The sequence below is a fragment of the Seriola lalandi genome, unplaced genomic scaffold (assembly GCF_002814215.2).
Source record: "Seriola lalandi dorsalis isolate HSWRI2012SDOR001 ecotype SW California unplaced genomic scaffold, Sedor1 jcf7180002054972, whole genome shotgun sequence".
Lineage (NCBI taxonomy): Eukaryota > Metazoa > Chordata > Actinopteri > Carangiformes > Carangidae > Seriola > Seriola lalandi.
The window spans coordinates 48,216-64,178 of NW_019525660.1; the positions used below are offsets into that span (position 1 = coordinate 48,216).

A 15,963-nucleotide genomic window follows, 5' to 3' on the forward strand; every position below is an offset into this window, starting at 1 on the left:
TATAGTAAGGCTTAATAGGGCTAAAAATGTCATCGTATAGTAAGGCATAAAAATGTCAAAAAACGTCATAGTATAGTAAGGCATGAAAATGCCAAAAATGTCATAGTATTATAAGGCATAAAAATGGCAAAAAACGTCATAGTATAGTAAGGCATGAAAATGGCAAAAAACGTCTTAGTATAGTAAGGCATGAAAATGGCAAAATACGTCATTGGATAATAAGTCATAAAAATGGCAAAAAGCGTCATAGTATAGTAAGGGATAAAAATGGCAAAAAACGCCATAGTATAGTATGGCAAAAAATGTCATAGTATTGTAAGGCACAAAAATTACAAAAAAACGTCATAGTATAGTTAGGCATAAAAATGGCAAAAAACGTCACAGTATAGTATGGCAAAAAACGTCATTGTATAGTAAGGCATAAAAATGGCAAAAAACGTCATAGTATAGTAAAGCATAAAAATGGCAAAAAACGTCATAGTATAGTATGGCATGAAAATGGCAAAAAACGCTTTAGTATACTATGGCATAAAAATGGCAAAAAACGTCATAGTATAGTATGGCAAAAAATGTCATAGTATTGTAAGGCACAAAAATGGTAAAAAACGTCATAGAATAGTAAGGCATGAAAATGCCAAAAATGTCATAGTATTATAAGGCATAAAAACGGCAAAAAACGTCATAGTATAGTAAGGCATAAAAATGGCAAAAAATGTCATCGTATAGTAAGGCATAAAAATGGCAAAAAACGTCATTGTATAGTATGGCAAAAAAACCTCATACTATAGTAAGGCATAAAAATTGCAAAAAACGTCACAGTATAGTATGGCAAAAAATGTCATTGTATAGTAAGGCATAAAAATGGCAAAAAACGTAATAGTATAGTGAGGCATGAAAATGGCAAAAAACGTCATAGTATAGTTAGGGATAAATATGGCAATAAACGTCATAATATAGTATGGCAAAAAATGTCATAGTATTGTAAGGGGAAAAAATGGCAAAAAACGTCATAGTATAGTAAGGGTAAAAAAATGGCAAAAAACGTCATAGTATAGTATGGCAAAAAATGTCATAGTATTGTAAGGCACAAAAATTACAAAAAAACGTCATGGTATAGTTAGGCATAAAAATGGCAAAAAAATGTCACAGTATAGTTTGGCAAAAAACGTCATAGTATAGTAAGGCATGAAAATGGCAAAAAACGTCATAGTATAGTAAGGCATAAAAATGGCAAAAAACGTCATAGTATAGTAAGGCATAAAAATGGCAAAAAACGTCATAGTATAGTATGGCATGAAAATGGCAAAAAACGCCTTAGTATACTATGGCATAAAAATGGCAAAAAACGTCATAGTATAGTAAGGCATGAAAATGGCACAAGACATCATAGTATAGTAAGGCGTAAAAATGGCAAAAAACGCCATAGTATAGTATGGCAAAAAATGTCATAGTATTGTAAGGCACAAAAATTACAAAAAAACGTCACAGTATAGTATGGCAAAAAACGTCATAGTATAGTAAGGCATAAAAATGGCAAAAAACGTCATAGATATAGTATGGCAAAAAACGTCATAGTATAGTAAGGGATAAAAATGGCAAAAAACGTCATAGTATAGTAATGGCATAAAAATGGCAAAAAACGTCATAGTATAGTAAGGCACAAAAATGGTAAAAAACGTCATAGCATAGTAAGGCATGAAAATGCAAAAAACGTCATAGTATAGTAAGGGATAAAAATGGCAAAAAACGTCATAGTATAGTAAGGCATGAAAATGGCAAAAAACGTCTTAGTATAGTAAGGCATGAAAATGGCAAAATACGTCATTGTATAGTATGGCAAAAAACCTCATACTATAGTAAGGCATAAAAATTGCAAAAAACGTCACAGTATAGTATGGCAAAAAATGTCATAGTATAGTAAGGCATAAAAATGGCAAAAAACGTCATAGTATAGTAAGGCATAAAAATGGCAAAAAACGTCATAGTATAGTAAGGCATGAAAATGGCAAAACACGTCATAGTATAGTATGGCAAAAAACGTCATAGTATAGTAAGGGAAAAAAATGGCAAAAAACGTCATAGTATATAGTAAGGGTAAAAAAATGGCAAAAAACGTCATAGTATAGTATGGCAAAAAATGGCAAAAAACGTCATAGTATAGTATGGCAAAAAATGTCATAGTATTGTAAGGCACAAAAATGGCAAAAAACGTCATAGTATAGTAAGGCATGAAAATGGCAAAACACGTCATAGGATAATAAGGAATAAAAATTGCAAAAAACGTCATAGTATTGTAAGGCATGAAAATCGCAAAAAATGTCTTAGTAAACTATGGCATAAAAATGGCAAAAAACGTCATAGTATAGAAAGGCATTAAAATGGCAAAAAACGTCATAGTATAGTAAGGCATGAAAATGGCAAAAAACATCATAGTATAGTAAGGAAAAAAAATGGCAAAAAACGTCATAATATAGTTTGGCCATAAATGTCATAGTATTGTAAGGGAAAAAAATGGCAAAAAACGTTATAGTATAGTATTGCAAAAAACTTCATAGTATAGTGACTCATAAAAAGACATAAAAACATCATAGTATAGTAAAGCATAAAACGTCATATCACAGTTACGCATAAGGCCTAAAAAATGTATTTCAAAGTAAGGCATAAAAACATTATAGTATAGTTATTACATCTCTGTCAAAACTGATGTGGGACCCCAGAGCAGAGACAGAACACAGCACACACCAGCAATAACCGTCCAAGTGAGTTTATTTTGGCGAAGGCAATGGTGATGTGTGTAGGGGGAGTGGGTCCAAGGAATCCAGGTGGCCGGTGAAAACATGAGGCAGGAGAATGGGGAACACCGGAAGCCAGAGGCAGGGGAGTAGATAGAGAGCTACATAGGTAGATACTTGCTTAATTTATGCCCTACGGGAAATTCATGTGTCCATTAGCTCATTTTTGATAATAATAATAATAAAAATAGTTAATTACAAATGAATAATAGTAATTAGATCAGTCCAATTCCTTTGGCTGAGATGTTGTATAGCCTGATGGCAGTGGGAACAAAGGATCTCCTGAACCTCTCTGTTCTGCAGCGCATTGAGATGAGATGTTTGCTGCAGCTATAGCTGCTTCTCTGTCCTGCCAGGATGTTGTGGAGAGGGTGGTTGATATTATCCAAAATGGCCTCCATCATTGTATAGTAAGGAAAAAAAAGTTATGGTATAGTAAGGTATAAATATGTCATAGTATGGTATGGTATAAAAAGTCATATTAAGGTACAAAGTCATAGTAAAGCAAGGTGCATAAAAAGTCATCATAAAGGAAGTATAAAAAGTAATAGTATAGTAAGCCATAAAAAAGTCATAATATACTGTAGTAAGGTATAAAAACATCATAGTATGGTAAGGTATAAAATGTCTTAAGGCATTAAACGTTCAAAGTATAGTAAGGAGTAAATTACCAGTACCATAATTGAGTAAACGTCCTGTGCTTTTTACACTGTGATAAAATGTCCACTAGAGGGCAGTAATTACTACTAACTCAATTCATTATATTTTTTTCTTTATAACTACTGGGGCTCAATAAGATGATGTGAAAACAAAAATGTGATTCATTTTATTAATATGAAAAAAAATTTGGTGATATTTAGTTTAAAGGCTAATTGGCTGGATTTTTTGCTATATTGTGGAGATTTTAGAACACAGGACAAAATGACAAGTTCTCTTGAAAAGGTTGACCATATGTTTATCAACAGTGACCTCATGTTAAAATAAAGTTTTAAAGACTTGAATGATTAAAAAATTACCAAATTAATCAATTATCAAGATATCATATAGGGTTATTTGGCAGAGCATATGTTCTCTTTACAGTTTATCCCAGTTTACCTTGGTTTATTTCACACAAGAATGAGGAGAACCGATGTGGCAAGCTTGTCAATTTTATTTTCATGTGTAAATGTTACTGATTGTATTTTCTCATCCTTTTTGTTAATGAAGAAATAACAGAAAAAAGCATTCACAAAGTATGAAAACATTTACAGATACATACAATATATAGATGTGATAAAACACAGATCACCGAGAGGAAGCAAGAGAGAGCCGTTTACAACCTGTCTCTCTCGCAATCCTCTGATCGAAGGAATTTATAGCAAAATTCAATGTCAAAGACGTCGTAAAGAAAATAAATTCATCTGTGACTGGAGTTTGTGAATAGAACAGAAATCTAAACACTGTCAGCACAAATCTGTTTCTTCAGCCCCGACTTTTCATTTTCCAGCTTTCCTGATCAAGTCTAAGAAACAAGACCATCTGTCCTTAACATTATAAGGCTTCCATTTACTCAAAATCCCTTAACAGAATTGTAAGATATATATTTGATGTCTTGCATTGCTGTTTTGACCAAAAAAACTGATCATTTCTTCCAGGAGGAGCCGTGAGATCTTTGACACTGACCTCTGCTGTGAATCCCAGGTGTGTGAAACCACCATGCATGTTGGATGGGTAAGTATGAGATGAAACATACTGTACACTGACAGAGACAGAATACATTTACAGTTTACGTGTGAACCACATGTGACATTTTACCACTCTGTTGCTGGCACGATGTAAAACAAAAAGTTGATTTAAAAAAAGGAATTGAGGCGCAAAACAAATCAAATGTAAAAACTCAAAGAAAAGCCCTTCAGAGACAGATGATAGATTGTTTCCACTTTTTAAATGATGATTAAAAACTGGAATGTTTTCTGGTACGACTCATCTGTCGTTGGCTTTTCAATCCCTGTTCACCTTCTTGTTTAACAGATTTATTCATATTTTGGTATTTCAGCAGCGCCAACATGAACATTATGCTGACAACAGTGGTAAAAACACAATGTCTAAGCAGAGTGTGTCAGGCTGAAAACTGTTAAACTAGATTTAAAAAAAAAAAAAAAAATTGTACCTCAAATATTCACACAGTTGTTCCAACCCATCATTACCCATGACTGGATACTGTAAAACCTCCACGCAAAGTTTTATTATTGCTGCTTCTTCATGGCACAAATAACAGAAACAATACATAATATTTTTTGTACTATTATGTTCTTGATGCCATGCAAGCTCACTACAGTACTGCTTCTATTTGAACTTATATTACACAGAGCGACAAAATAAATCAGAAAACAGAGAAGGTTCATGTTTGATTAGCCACACACAGTGCCAGACTAACTTCTACAGCTGGTTTTACAGTTAGTGAGTAGATACAAAAGGATTATTATCGTTATTATCACACAAAATAATTGTTATGATAGTAATAGTAATATTATATGATAAAAAAACACATTCTCAGGGCATCACAAATATAATGAACCAAAGGGGGCCAAACGTAATGTTTGAAATAATTTAACATTTCTGACATTCATTCCTTCGGGTGTTTTTATGTACAGTATATATTTATATTTGTATAGAAGTAGTGCTTCATTTTTAGAAATACAAATGAAAAAACACAAAAGGGCTGCATTCTGTGAATGCTGTGCAAATAACATCTTTTTACATCAAATAACCTCTTTTACCATCCAGGCAAACACACTGCACCCTCCCTCCCTCCCTCCCTCATTTTGTTCACAAACAGAAAAAGTTCAACTTTTAGTCTCATTCAAACCTTTGACCGTCAACTCTGCCGTCCACTGAAAAGACTGCAGTCAGCTGTGATTCTGGCAGGTAAATGTACATCGATACAGTAAGAAAAGCACAATTTTTGTCGTATCTGCCTTCAATAGCTACAACATGCCACAATTAACCAGTCACTGAGGTTGTGATAACAGAACTTGACCTCCTGAACAGCTGGTTCACTAACTTACCAGCTAAACCCAAAATTCAGCGTCTGTTAGAAATTTCTTCATCCCACATTTTAAAATCACACTGTGATATCTTTGAATCTGATCTTATACAAGACAACACGGCCTCTAAGAAGAAGAAGAAAAACAAAGAGGACAATCTTGTTGGCATGCATCAAACCGCAAAATTGACTTTCTCCTGCTCTCATTTTACCTGCCAGCAGGAAATGAAACTTCACTGGAACTGGAGATCTGACCATGGACAGAAACGCAGCTGAGGTTGCTTTTGTGTTTACCTTCTTCGCTGTAAAACTTCCCTCTCTGTGTTGTGGACATTATGCTAAAGCTTTTATCAGACCTCCAGCACCATCTCTGTGAAACAAGACATCATCATTTGGGGAAGAATATGAGTTAACCACAGATGGAGCTGCTTCTCTGCATTTAAAATCAGTGCTGGCAGTGTCGGTGCCTCATCGATACAAAACAGCCTTTAAAGCTACAGTCAAGCTTCAACCAGGAACCACAGATGCAGCTGCACAGCAACTGCTTCCTGCTCTTCCCTACCTGATACAAAACCTGGTCGGACCTTCCTACCTTCACCTAAAATCAACATGCTTAGGTTTCAGAGAAGAAAAAGCAACATGGAACAGATACTTGCTCAGCGTTTATCAGCCATAATCCCTCTGAACCTGCCACAACTAGTCCAGAATTTCCCAGATGATTTCTGCAACAACCGTATCCATCTATATTATAAAATTTCCAAATCTGAGTAGGACTGTTTCCTATGAACATCTTCCGTCTAATGCTGCCTTTAAGTGCTGTCAGTGCTGACTTGAAAACCCAGACATTGTAGCTTATGACAACTTAAAAGCAGAGTAAGAGTCTCATAGGAAACTATTTTTTGTTGTTTGCAAAGAAGAAAAACATGTAACATCACCATATGCCAACCTTCTGTACATTTTCCTGACAAGTGGTGCCAAAATAGAAACAAAGATTCGGGGAAAATGCTGGAGAAAAGAAATAAATGATAAAGAAAATAAGAATCAGTCTTTCACAACAGCTCCAAGGTCACACTGGGAAGTGATACAATTTTTTTTTTTTCATTTTCCCTTGGAATACAACAGATATTCTTTTTCATTCAACATGAACAGTGTCTCTCAAACACGTATGAGTACAATTCTTTTTTTTTTTAACAAGAATACACGCACAAACATGTTTTTAAACTTTGTGAATTAATTTTAAAATCAGTCAGAAGCATCCGGGATATGAAGATGTTAGATGAAGTTCTACTTACAGAATAAAATAATCAATCGCCTCGCACCAAGGAGGCAGGTTTAAGAAATCGTGACTCGCTGAAGCAGGGAGAAAGAGGGACTTTTCACACTGAACAATGTCCCAAATAAACAAACAAATGCATGTCTTGAATGAAGAGAGTCTAAAATGCCAGTCCAGAGCTGTCCGATAAGATTCCTCGGCGTGGAGGAAAAAAAAACGTGAAGAACAAAGACCGACAACATAAAAGTTTGTGAAATAAAAAAGTCAGACTGTTTGTTATTTTTCCGCAGAAGTTGAGGAAATGAAACATGAGAAGACAAGTGCAAAGTCTTATGTCACGTTGGTGGGATGATGAAGACGAACAGTGATGATTCATTTTTCTCTGTATCTAACCTGCGGCCGTGTTTTAGATGATATGAAGTCGGATGAGGCAGCAGAGATTTGCTGTGGCTGATCGGAGCGAATTTAAGTTTGACTGGTAGTGGCGCTGCAGTCATGTCATGGGGAAATGTCATCTTTGTCCATACTACTGAACAAAGAAAAACAGCTGTAGTCGCATATAGATAATGATGTATTCTTTTAAATCAACAAAAGTTAGGTTTTGAGTGATTTTTGTGGTCAAAATGCTAAAACACCCAAAAACAAACAGGTTTTAGCTAAATAACTACAAACACCACAGATTAACTCAGCAGCTAAAAGTGATTGTAGCACATTCATCTTTACTTTTTGCCACAAGACTCGCAAAGATTTGGCAGATTAGACCAACTAAGTAGTAAAAAGCATTTGAAATGTTTCTGTTAAATAATTTGCTTACTACTTTTTCTTGACTTGTCAGGAAGAATTTCTCCTTCCCTCGTTCTAATACTGATATTACCAACAACCAGGGTTTGGTTGCAGTCCGAATGAATGGCGTACACAAACAGCAGCAGTCTTGTTGTGTGCTGTGCGACCAGTCATAAATAGTTGATTGGTTTCTAGGCCATCAGAAAGTGCTACCTCAGGGACTTTCTATGGGCAGAAACTATGACTCAAGAAGCAAAACTTCACCTTGGTTCCTGTTGTTGAAGAACAGGTAAGGTCTGAAAGTCCCTCAAAATGTTACTGGAAAGTTTCCTGCATTCAGGAAGGAAAGTAAAAAGAAAGTATACTATAACTCTGACCCAGCACTTCACTCTAATTTAGTTTTCTCCATGACATGACTGCAGACCTAGCAGGGATCATGAAGTCTGACTGATAGTCACGACTCGCCTTGTTGTGGTTACTGTTAGCTGGAGTGCTTGTGAATCCCTTCCAGGTGTGATGATGTCCGACAGACTGGTGGACGTCCTGGGCGGGTCCTCTCAGCAGCGATGACGGTTGATGTGTGCGTTGTTAGCGGGTGTCTGAGGAGGGCGGGTCTAGATGGATTTGGAGGAATCCTGTTTGCTGATGAGGACTTCCAGGAGCCGGAGTTTGGCCTTGATCCTCTTGTACTCTCTGTACTCCTCCATCATCGGCACTCGGTCTTCCTTCTGAACATTTCTATAGCAGAGGAGAGAGAGGGGAGAGTTATCTTTCATTTTCATGTCCTGCTGAAGCTCGCCTTTGAGCAATAAACTGAAACTCTAAAGTCCCAGTGGAGGCTGTTTGATTTTGACAAAGGTGGCAGTATTTTGCCAGAATCAGACCATTCAATCCAACAGACATGAAGTATAAGGAACAAAGATTATCGTCAGGCATGATTTCTATCTTTCTTTTGACTGCGACCAACTGTTATTTTATTTACAGATACATTTTTTAATTTGTGAAATATGTGAAAAAAGTGGAAAAATTTGCAAATCCTGTCTGACTAATGCTATAAAATATTCATTTTTCATCATATTTTACTGTTTATTTACACATTTGTGAAGCTGGAATTAGAGAATGTTTGACAGTTATCAAAATATTTATATTTCAGTCAATTAAAACCAATCGTTTGCTCTACTCTGATGTACACTGACAGATTTGATTATGTTCACAACCCTCCTTAAGTCCAACTGGTGTTGATCAAACTAACATCAGTCTGGTGCCATTTCTGTAGCGAGCTTTTTTTTCTCACAGTTGAGCACCTGATTGTGACAGACTGGGTGTCTTCCCTTTACTTTTCCAGACTGCTCTGATTAATTACTGCAAAGTGAAATGAATCATCAATCAGTCACCTGCCAAGCTGGATGAGACAAATCCTTACGCATCTCCTCTCATTATCAATGTAGTTACAAGATGACAGTTTAAACAGGCGTCTCACTTATTAAATGCGTAGTCTTTGTTGTGTGATGTAGCTCCACCAGTGACTTATTTTTTTCAAGGGAAGTATATTTGTACAGCACATTTCAACAAGAAGGCAAATGTTTTTCAGTTGACTTGCTTGGATCAATGAGGGCTAAGGCCTTGTGTGACGAGTGTCTCTCCCACCTACCTTCCATTATGCTGATAGAAATCTTCTTCAAACTCTCTGATGGTCTTCCTCAGTTTCTTCTTCTCTGCGCGGGCCTTCCACAGCTGTTCCAGCAGCTCTGGCCTAAAGGATGATGAGAAACATGAGGATGCAGCTGCACACTGTGCCATAAAACTAATACTACACTTAACTTCAATCTATATCACAAAGTAAGAATGGAGATTTGGAGCTGGCAGACCTGAGATGCTTTATAATCACATTTATTCTCTCAACTCTGTAAATTAACAGGAACCATTTGGATCTTGACCCAATAAAAATGAGTCCAGGGAAGTCAGCAGGAAGTGAACTGTGGTGGCGTGAAGGATCAGTTGTCAGGATTATTTCCAGGTAAGAGACCTGAATGTACAAACCTGATCTGATAAAGGAGATTAAAAGTGTGTGTCTGTGTTAGCTTCAGCAATGAGCTTGGTGACACGTTAAACAGATTACAACCTGTGTTTTCCTCCTGTCTTACATTATTCCTGCTGCTGTCTGCAAAGTTAAAGATAATCAGAGCGTCTTTTACTCCAACAAGAAAAAGGCTGATATCAGTTATAATATACAAGTATATAGTATATATAATACAATGTATAAAAAAAAAATAGGACACAAAATTGCCGTAACAGAATAATTAATCATGGTAAACACAAAGCCTTTTTATCCCCCCCGCATTTTTAAGTTGTAGTGCACACTGTATGTAGTGTTAGACTCTTTTTGCTGTCAATCACCTGACACCCACAGAAATAAACAGATGTCTCTGTCAGAAATAATCTCTTAAATAGCAGTCACCATGGAAACTTCCCCATATCCACATCCTCTTATTTGTGCCGTTTCTTTTTTCTAAGCTTATGTTTTGACATTTTTTGGACAGTTATAAGGTAAATGTCTCAAACAGATGCAGCAAATGTGAAATTGCAAACTGGTGGTCTATTTTCAAGAAACATGCCACTATTTTTCAACCTTCAACCCTAATTGTGGCCATTGGGACTAATTCTAAACTTGCCCTCACCATTGCTGTTAATTCCTTCAAGTTGAGAAACATGACTCAAAACAAAGTCAGCGCAAGAAGCATGAGGCTCCTAATTTTAGAACTTATATAAATCTTTTCAAATGCTTGTCTCTGAGTCTAAATGAAAGTAAAGACAGAAATGATCTTTCTGCATTAGCACAGGGATCTACTTCGGAAGGATTTTGCCAGCTAACTAAACAAGCTGCCTGTTTTGTTTCTGTTGGTTTGTGTGAGGCTGCGGGTCACCGTCGACTCAGATTGTGCTCAAGAGCATTGACGTTAAAAAACAACAACAACAACAACAAAAACAAACGATTGTAATGTTATCTAGGAGACAAATATTGGATGACTGTGAGTCATTTCACTATGATATCCGACCATATTTATTCAAACCAGACAACACAGATGAAGGATGGAGAAAAGTGTTTGAAATGATTTATGTAAAACTGATACAGTGTTGCTGGAGTCTGTATTTTCACAAGCTCTATAACTGAGGTGGTGAGAAAGCATGACTCGTACTTGAAAAGGCACAATGGTGAGAATTAGACCCTGGTGGACTTTTCCTACAGCTGTAAATGTAAACAAAAGAACTGGTAAATGTGACTCAGGTGTTTTCCTGGTGCACATTAACTGTGTGGTTTGTTTGCTCTTACATGGATGAGGCGTTGGAGCTGGAGAGTCGCAGGTCGAGCGCCAGCCTCCCTGACCCTTCCTCAAGCTTGGCTCTCATTGGACAGTCACCGTCGCTGTCTTGTTGGTTCTGGCTCCTCACTTGCCTGTCGGTCGGGGACACAAGGTCAACGGCCATGATGACCTCGGAGCTCTGCATCTCCCCACCACTGCTCTCTCCCTCCTCTTCCTCATCTTCTTCCTCCTCCTCCCTCTCATCCTCCCTATCATCTTCTTCTCCACCACCACCTTTACGCTCGTCCTCCTCCTCCTCTTTTATCTCCTCCCAGAAATGAGCAGTTTCACCCTCTATGATTGGCTGGAGGGTCTGACTCCGCCTCTTACTGGAAGGGGACACCTGAGGGTGGTGGGGGGTGGGTTAAAGTGAGGAGGAAGGGGGGTTATTTTAGATTATTAGTGAGTATGTTGCTTACATGGTAAAATAAATGTAACACTGACTTTACGTGTACTTACTGTGACAGGTGTGATGCTAACTCTGGTGAGCATCTGTTTGACCAATCTGTAGCGATCGTAGAGAGGCTTCACCACCAGACGTTCCTCTCTGGTCACCTGAGAGAGAGAGAGAGAAAGAGAGAGAGAGACAGAGCTGGTCAGAAAAAGTCTGAATGTGCTTTGATGAACTGACATCTAATCAGGATTTGTGATGTTGGTAACTTACCGGTCGACCATGCAGGCCCTCATAGTGCAGCAGGTTCTTCTGCAGGACTGTCTTCTCACAGGACAACTGCTCCTTTGTCATCTTCTACAGAGACAGAAAGACAGACACAGTTGATCATGTAATAGCTGCTCTGCACTGGCGCCCTGTTACATTTAGAATTGATTTTAAGCTCCTCTTTCTTAATACAAAGGTGCGAGGACCCTAATGAAGCTCTAGTTATAATTATTATTATTATTATTGTTGTTAACAGTGATTAACGGTAACATTAACTCAGTACAGATTTTCTATTCCAATGCCTTGTGCAAGCTGCAGATATTAATATAATATTGCACAGCTGTGATCTGCCACAGTTTGTATATGTGAATCGCTGAGTCATGTTTCATGCCAATTCAAGTGTAATATTGTAAATTGAGATTATCTAACTCACACTTTTGCTTTGTGTTACAAAAAAATTGTTAATTAATTAATTATATTTCTGCATAGTGGCTCTTAAATTATGTTTTATCTTATCTCTGAAGCAAGTGAGGATCACTCAATGCCAGGCAGAATCCATCGTTCTATCCATAGGTCCTAAAGACCTGACACACCTCTGCACAGGTGTTTTCAATTTGTATGATTAGATTTTAATTGCTGACATTTCACAAACTTAGTCTGTTTCACCTGTTCGGGGTGGACAACTTAAAAACCTTTCTCTTATTAGTACATGGAGTTTGGTGAAATAATATAATTACCAGCACAGCTCCACACACCTTTTTTCTTAGCAGATGTCTAACCACAGTATTATTAACATCTCTGGGTGTGCAGGGCCTTAAAGTGAGTCCTAGCAAAAATATCTTCTACTCACTTTGATGTCATCAGGCCAGCCGTCCTCCTGCCGCTTCCCTTTGACCCTGCGCTGGATCAGCTCCAGTGTTTCCTCCCTGGTGGGACGCTGACCTTTTACCTCCCCCGCTGTATCGCAGGCACCCTGATCCAGTGTGGAGCCAAAGCTCTTGGGCAAGGTGTTGCTCCGAGGACGAGTCTGGGGGCCGAGCTCGCTCTCTGCACGGTGTTTGGCATCTGAGGATGGAGGGATAAAGTGATGAGGAAGGAGATGAAGGAAAAAAGGGGAGGGGATAGAAAGAGTAAAGTATAAAAGAAGGAACCAGGGCAGGTTGCAGAAAATGAGACAATGGGGAGAAAACCTTAAGTCTTCAGGCAGCACATAAAACATCTTTGATTGGACGATCAGCCATGCAGGAGTTTACTAGACAGCTGTGGTGGTTAAGGCGAGCTAATCACAATATGAGCATGCACACAAACGCCCTCAACAAAAACACACACCACCACACTAAATAAAAGCCCAAATACAGCAAGCAAAAACCTTTTTCCTAACAATGTATGATTGTAAAATTGTTCGAAATTCAGTCCCCTGGGGCAATCTAATGGGTTCAGGGACACGATGCAGCTGATTGTGCCGATTTTTAATTTAAGTTCTGTTCAGTTACGTACCACCGGTGCTCTCGCTTCCTTAGGCTGTACAGAAATATAACTTTAATAATAAAAAGTTTAAGTGCATAGTTTTGTCACAATCAAATAAAATCTATTTTTTAAAGCCTAAAGAAAATACTCCATGTCTAAATGTGTATTTATCAATAAATACCTCAATCATGTTTTTATTTTCAAATCAAAACCCTCGTCTTCCTCACGTTACTTCACTCACACACACCGCTAGTTAACTATTCAGTGCCAACATGCTGTTTCAACAGGAAATACACAGAACAAAGAAGCAAGATGCTCTCACAGTGCCGCCTCATTGTGACTGTCAGTAATGTATGTAATGTCTACTTACTGAGGGGTTGGTACTTACTGAGGTGAAACGGTCTAGAGCTCAGGCCTGAGTAGGGGTGGAGCGGGGGGGTGAGTGTGTGATGGGGAGGTGAGCAGATAGAGGAGGAGGAGGAAGGGGAGGAGGGAGCATGGTGGCGTCTGTGTGAATGGAGCAAAGCCTGGTGCCTCAGCGTGCTTCTGGGTAAAAGGTGGTGCTGGCGTCCTGGTTGGCCGATCAGTCAGTCAATCAATCAATCAATCGGTCGTTGGGCGACGAGGAGGAGGGAGGAAAGTGGAGAGCGGGTGCTCGCGTTATTGTTGATTTTCAATTTTGATTTGAAACAGAGAGAGAAATGTTTCGGCCACTGCGTTCTCCAAAAAGGAGAGCCGTCACCTCACAGAGAGGAGGTGGACGAGTGTAATTGGGGATTGTTCAGTATGGTGAAACCATGGACTGTGCTAGAGAAACTGCAGTGTAGAAATGGATTCATATTTATCAGATTCAGTGTATTAGATAACATTAATCAATTCACCTTCTTTTAATTCCCATGTAATAAGAAAGAACACCAGTTTACCAAAGGACAAAAAAACACATTTCAAACTTTGGCATTTACTGATCAAAATTAAGGTTGTTTGAAGATTTTTCCAATTATTTTGTAAACGTGTTATGCATAAAGTATTTTCCACAGTTTCACCTTACTGAGCTCACCTCAGGTAATGAATGTGGGTTCACAAGGACGCACCAGCACATTGGAGGGTGGGAGCCACGCATATGAGAGCCACGTTAACCCCTGGCATGTGCGTGTCTGCTTATGTGTGTTAAACCAGCATACATGCGGTGCTGTTATAAAGGTCAAAGGTTAGGAGTGGGGAGGGTCAAGCTGTCCAGCATGGAACAGGATGGCACACAGACACTCTAACCCCGACACAAACACACACACACACACACACATTCACAGGAGAAAGAGCGAGTGGTTCTACCTTTAATCTGCCTGCGGATCTTGGTGAGGTCGGTCATCCACTTGAGGACTTTGGGGTTAGCTGCCTTGTCTCCATGTGAGGGCTTTGGGAAGAGGAAGAGGAAACAGAGGAAGAACAATTTAATCAGTTAGCTTATGCTTTTACACAGGAAGACTCAAAATGCAAAATAATAAATTATCAGGACTTGAGACCCCATTCAGCACTATGTAGGGAATCCAATATAAATTAACCTCAGTGTCACCTCAAAGGTTTATGGCTACTTCAAAGCTGTTTGTTTCTGTTTCTCTTAATGTTTATTTATAATTTCAGACATAGTTTTTTATCCAACAAACAGCACATTGGCTCTAGCTGAAAATAACTCATCTGAACCAATTAATGACAAAGTGAATAAACCCTATATTTCTGGCCTCATAAATCAGTTTCTAAATCAGCTAGTAGTGGTCTATGGTCCTGTGCAGTATTTATGATACATCAATGTAATTTATATTTTGGGCTTTTCATTATTTGAGGAGACGGAACAACTTAACGTACAGAGGAGGACCAGGAGGAGAAGGTTGAAGTTGTAAAGACTGAAATGTGATTGACTGCAGGATTTTTTGGTTGTTTCCATCAATATCAATATACATGTTCTACAGTTACTTCAAATTTATAGTTCTACCTTATAGTTCCTCTCCTTCTCAAACTGCTCTTCAAACTGTTTGATTTTCTTCTTCAGATGTTGTAGCTTCTTGGTGAGTTGGTGGGTCACTGAATCTCCTCCTCTCATCGCCTCTTTGGAGCCAAACGATGCTCGCCGCGGCCTGATCAAAGTGCACCACAAACTAGACATTCATGGTCTAACTTGGACCAAAGATTATACACTTAATTAGCACTGCTGGTTGTCGTTATCGTACCTCTGTGCTTTGGTGGGTGAGGTGGCGTCTGGGTCCTGCTGGAGGAAGCGCTGGGCACCGTGCGCTCCAAAGTCGAGGAAGCGTCGGGCTAGAAGGTGAGGGTGGGAGCGTGAAGAAGAGGGGGAGGCGTCCTGCCCTCCCTCCCCCTCCTCATCCTCGCCTTCCTCCTCCAGGGGCAGCGGGGGGAGAGGAACCATGCGACCAGCCAGGGGGGAGAGCTGTGCCTCTCCACTCTCGCTGTCATCCTGCCAGGATTTGTAAGCCGGGATGGGGTCTGGAGAGAGGAGGTAAGAAACAGAGAGAAGACGGAGTCAGAGCAAGTCAACGGAGGTCAGTGATAGAGGGAGAGAAAAGTCTAATTTAATCCCTGACTATCAAGAG

The 15,963-nt window shown here is 38.7% G+C and overlaps 1 protein-coding gene across 5 annotated transcripts in view; it reads right to left on the reverse strand.

Moving 5' to 3' along the window:
- Positions 1-3,924: 3,924 nt before the first annotated feature.
- Positions 3,925-15,963, reverse strand: part of fam13b (family with sequence similarity 13 member B) — a 78,473-nt gene continuing 66,434 nt past the window's right edge. For 3 of the 5 annotated variants that reach the window (XM_087171693.1, XM_087171694.1, XM_087171692.1), the window contains 10 exons: positions 15,583-15,856; positions 15,348-15,510; positions 14,690-14,771; positions 13,749-13,931; positions 12,744-12,958; positions 11,900-11,983; positions 11,695-11,790; positions 11,205-11,578; positions 9,525-9,626; positions 3,925-8,611 (listed from right to left, as the gene is read on the reverse strand). In XM_087171693.1, coding sequence (XP_087027819.1) covers positions 8,488-8,611; positions 9,525-9,626; positions 11,205-11,578; positions 11,695-11,790; positions 11,900-11,983; positions 12,744-12,958; positions 13,749-13,931; positions 14,690-14,771; positions 15,348-15,510; positions 15,583-15,856 — 1,697 coding nt within the window. In that variant the 3' untranslated portion in view covers positions 3,925-8,487. The remainder of the gene's footprint in view (positions 8,612-9,524; positions 9,627-11,204; positions 11,579-11,694; positions 11,791-11,899; positions 11,984-12,743; positions 12,959-13,748; positions 13,932-14,689; positions 14,772-15,347; positions 15,511-15,582; positions 15,857-15,963) is intronic. The other 2 variants (XM_023398001.2, XM_087171695.1) reach the window with 2 other exon arrangements.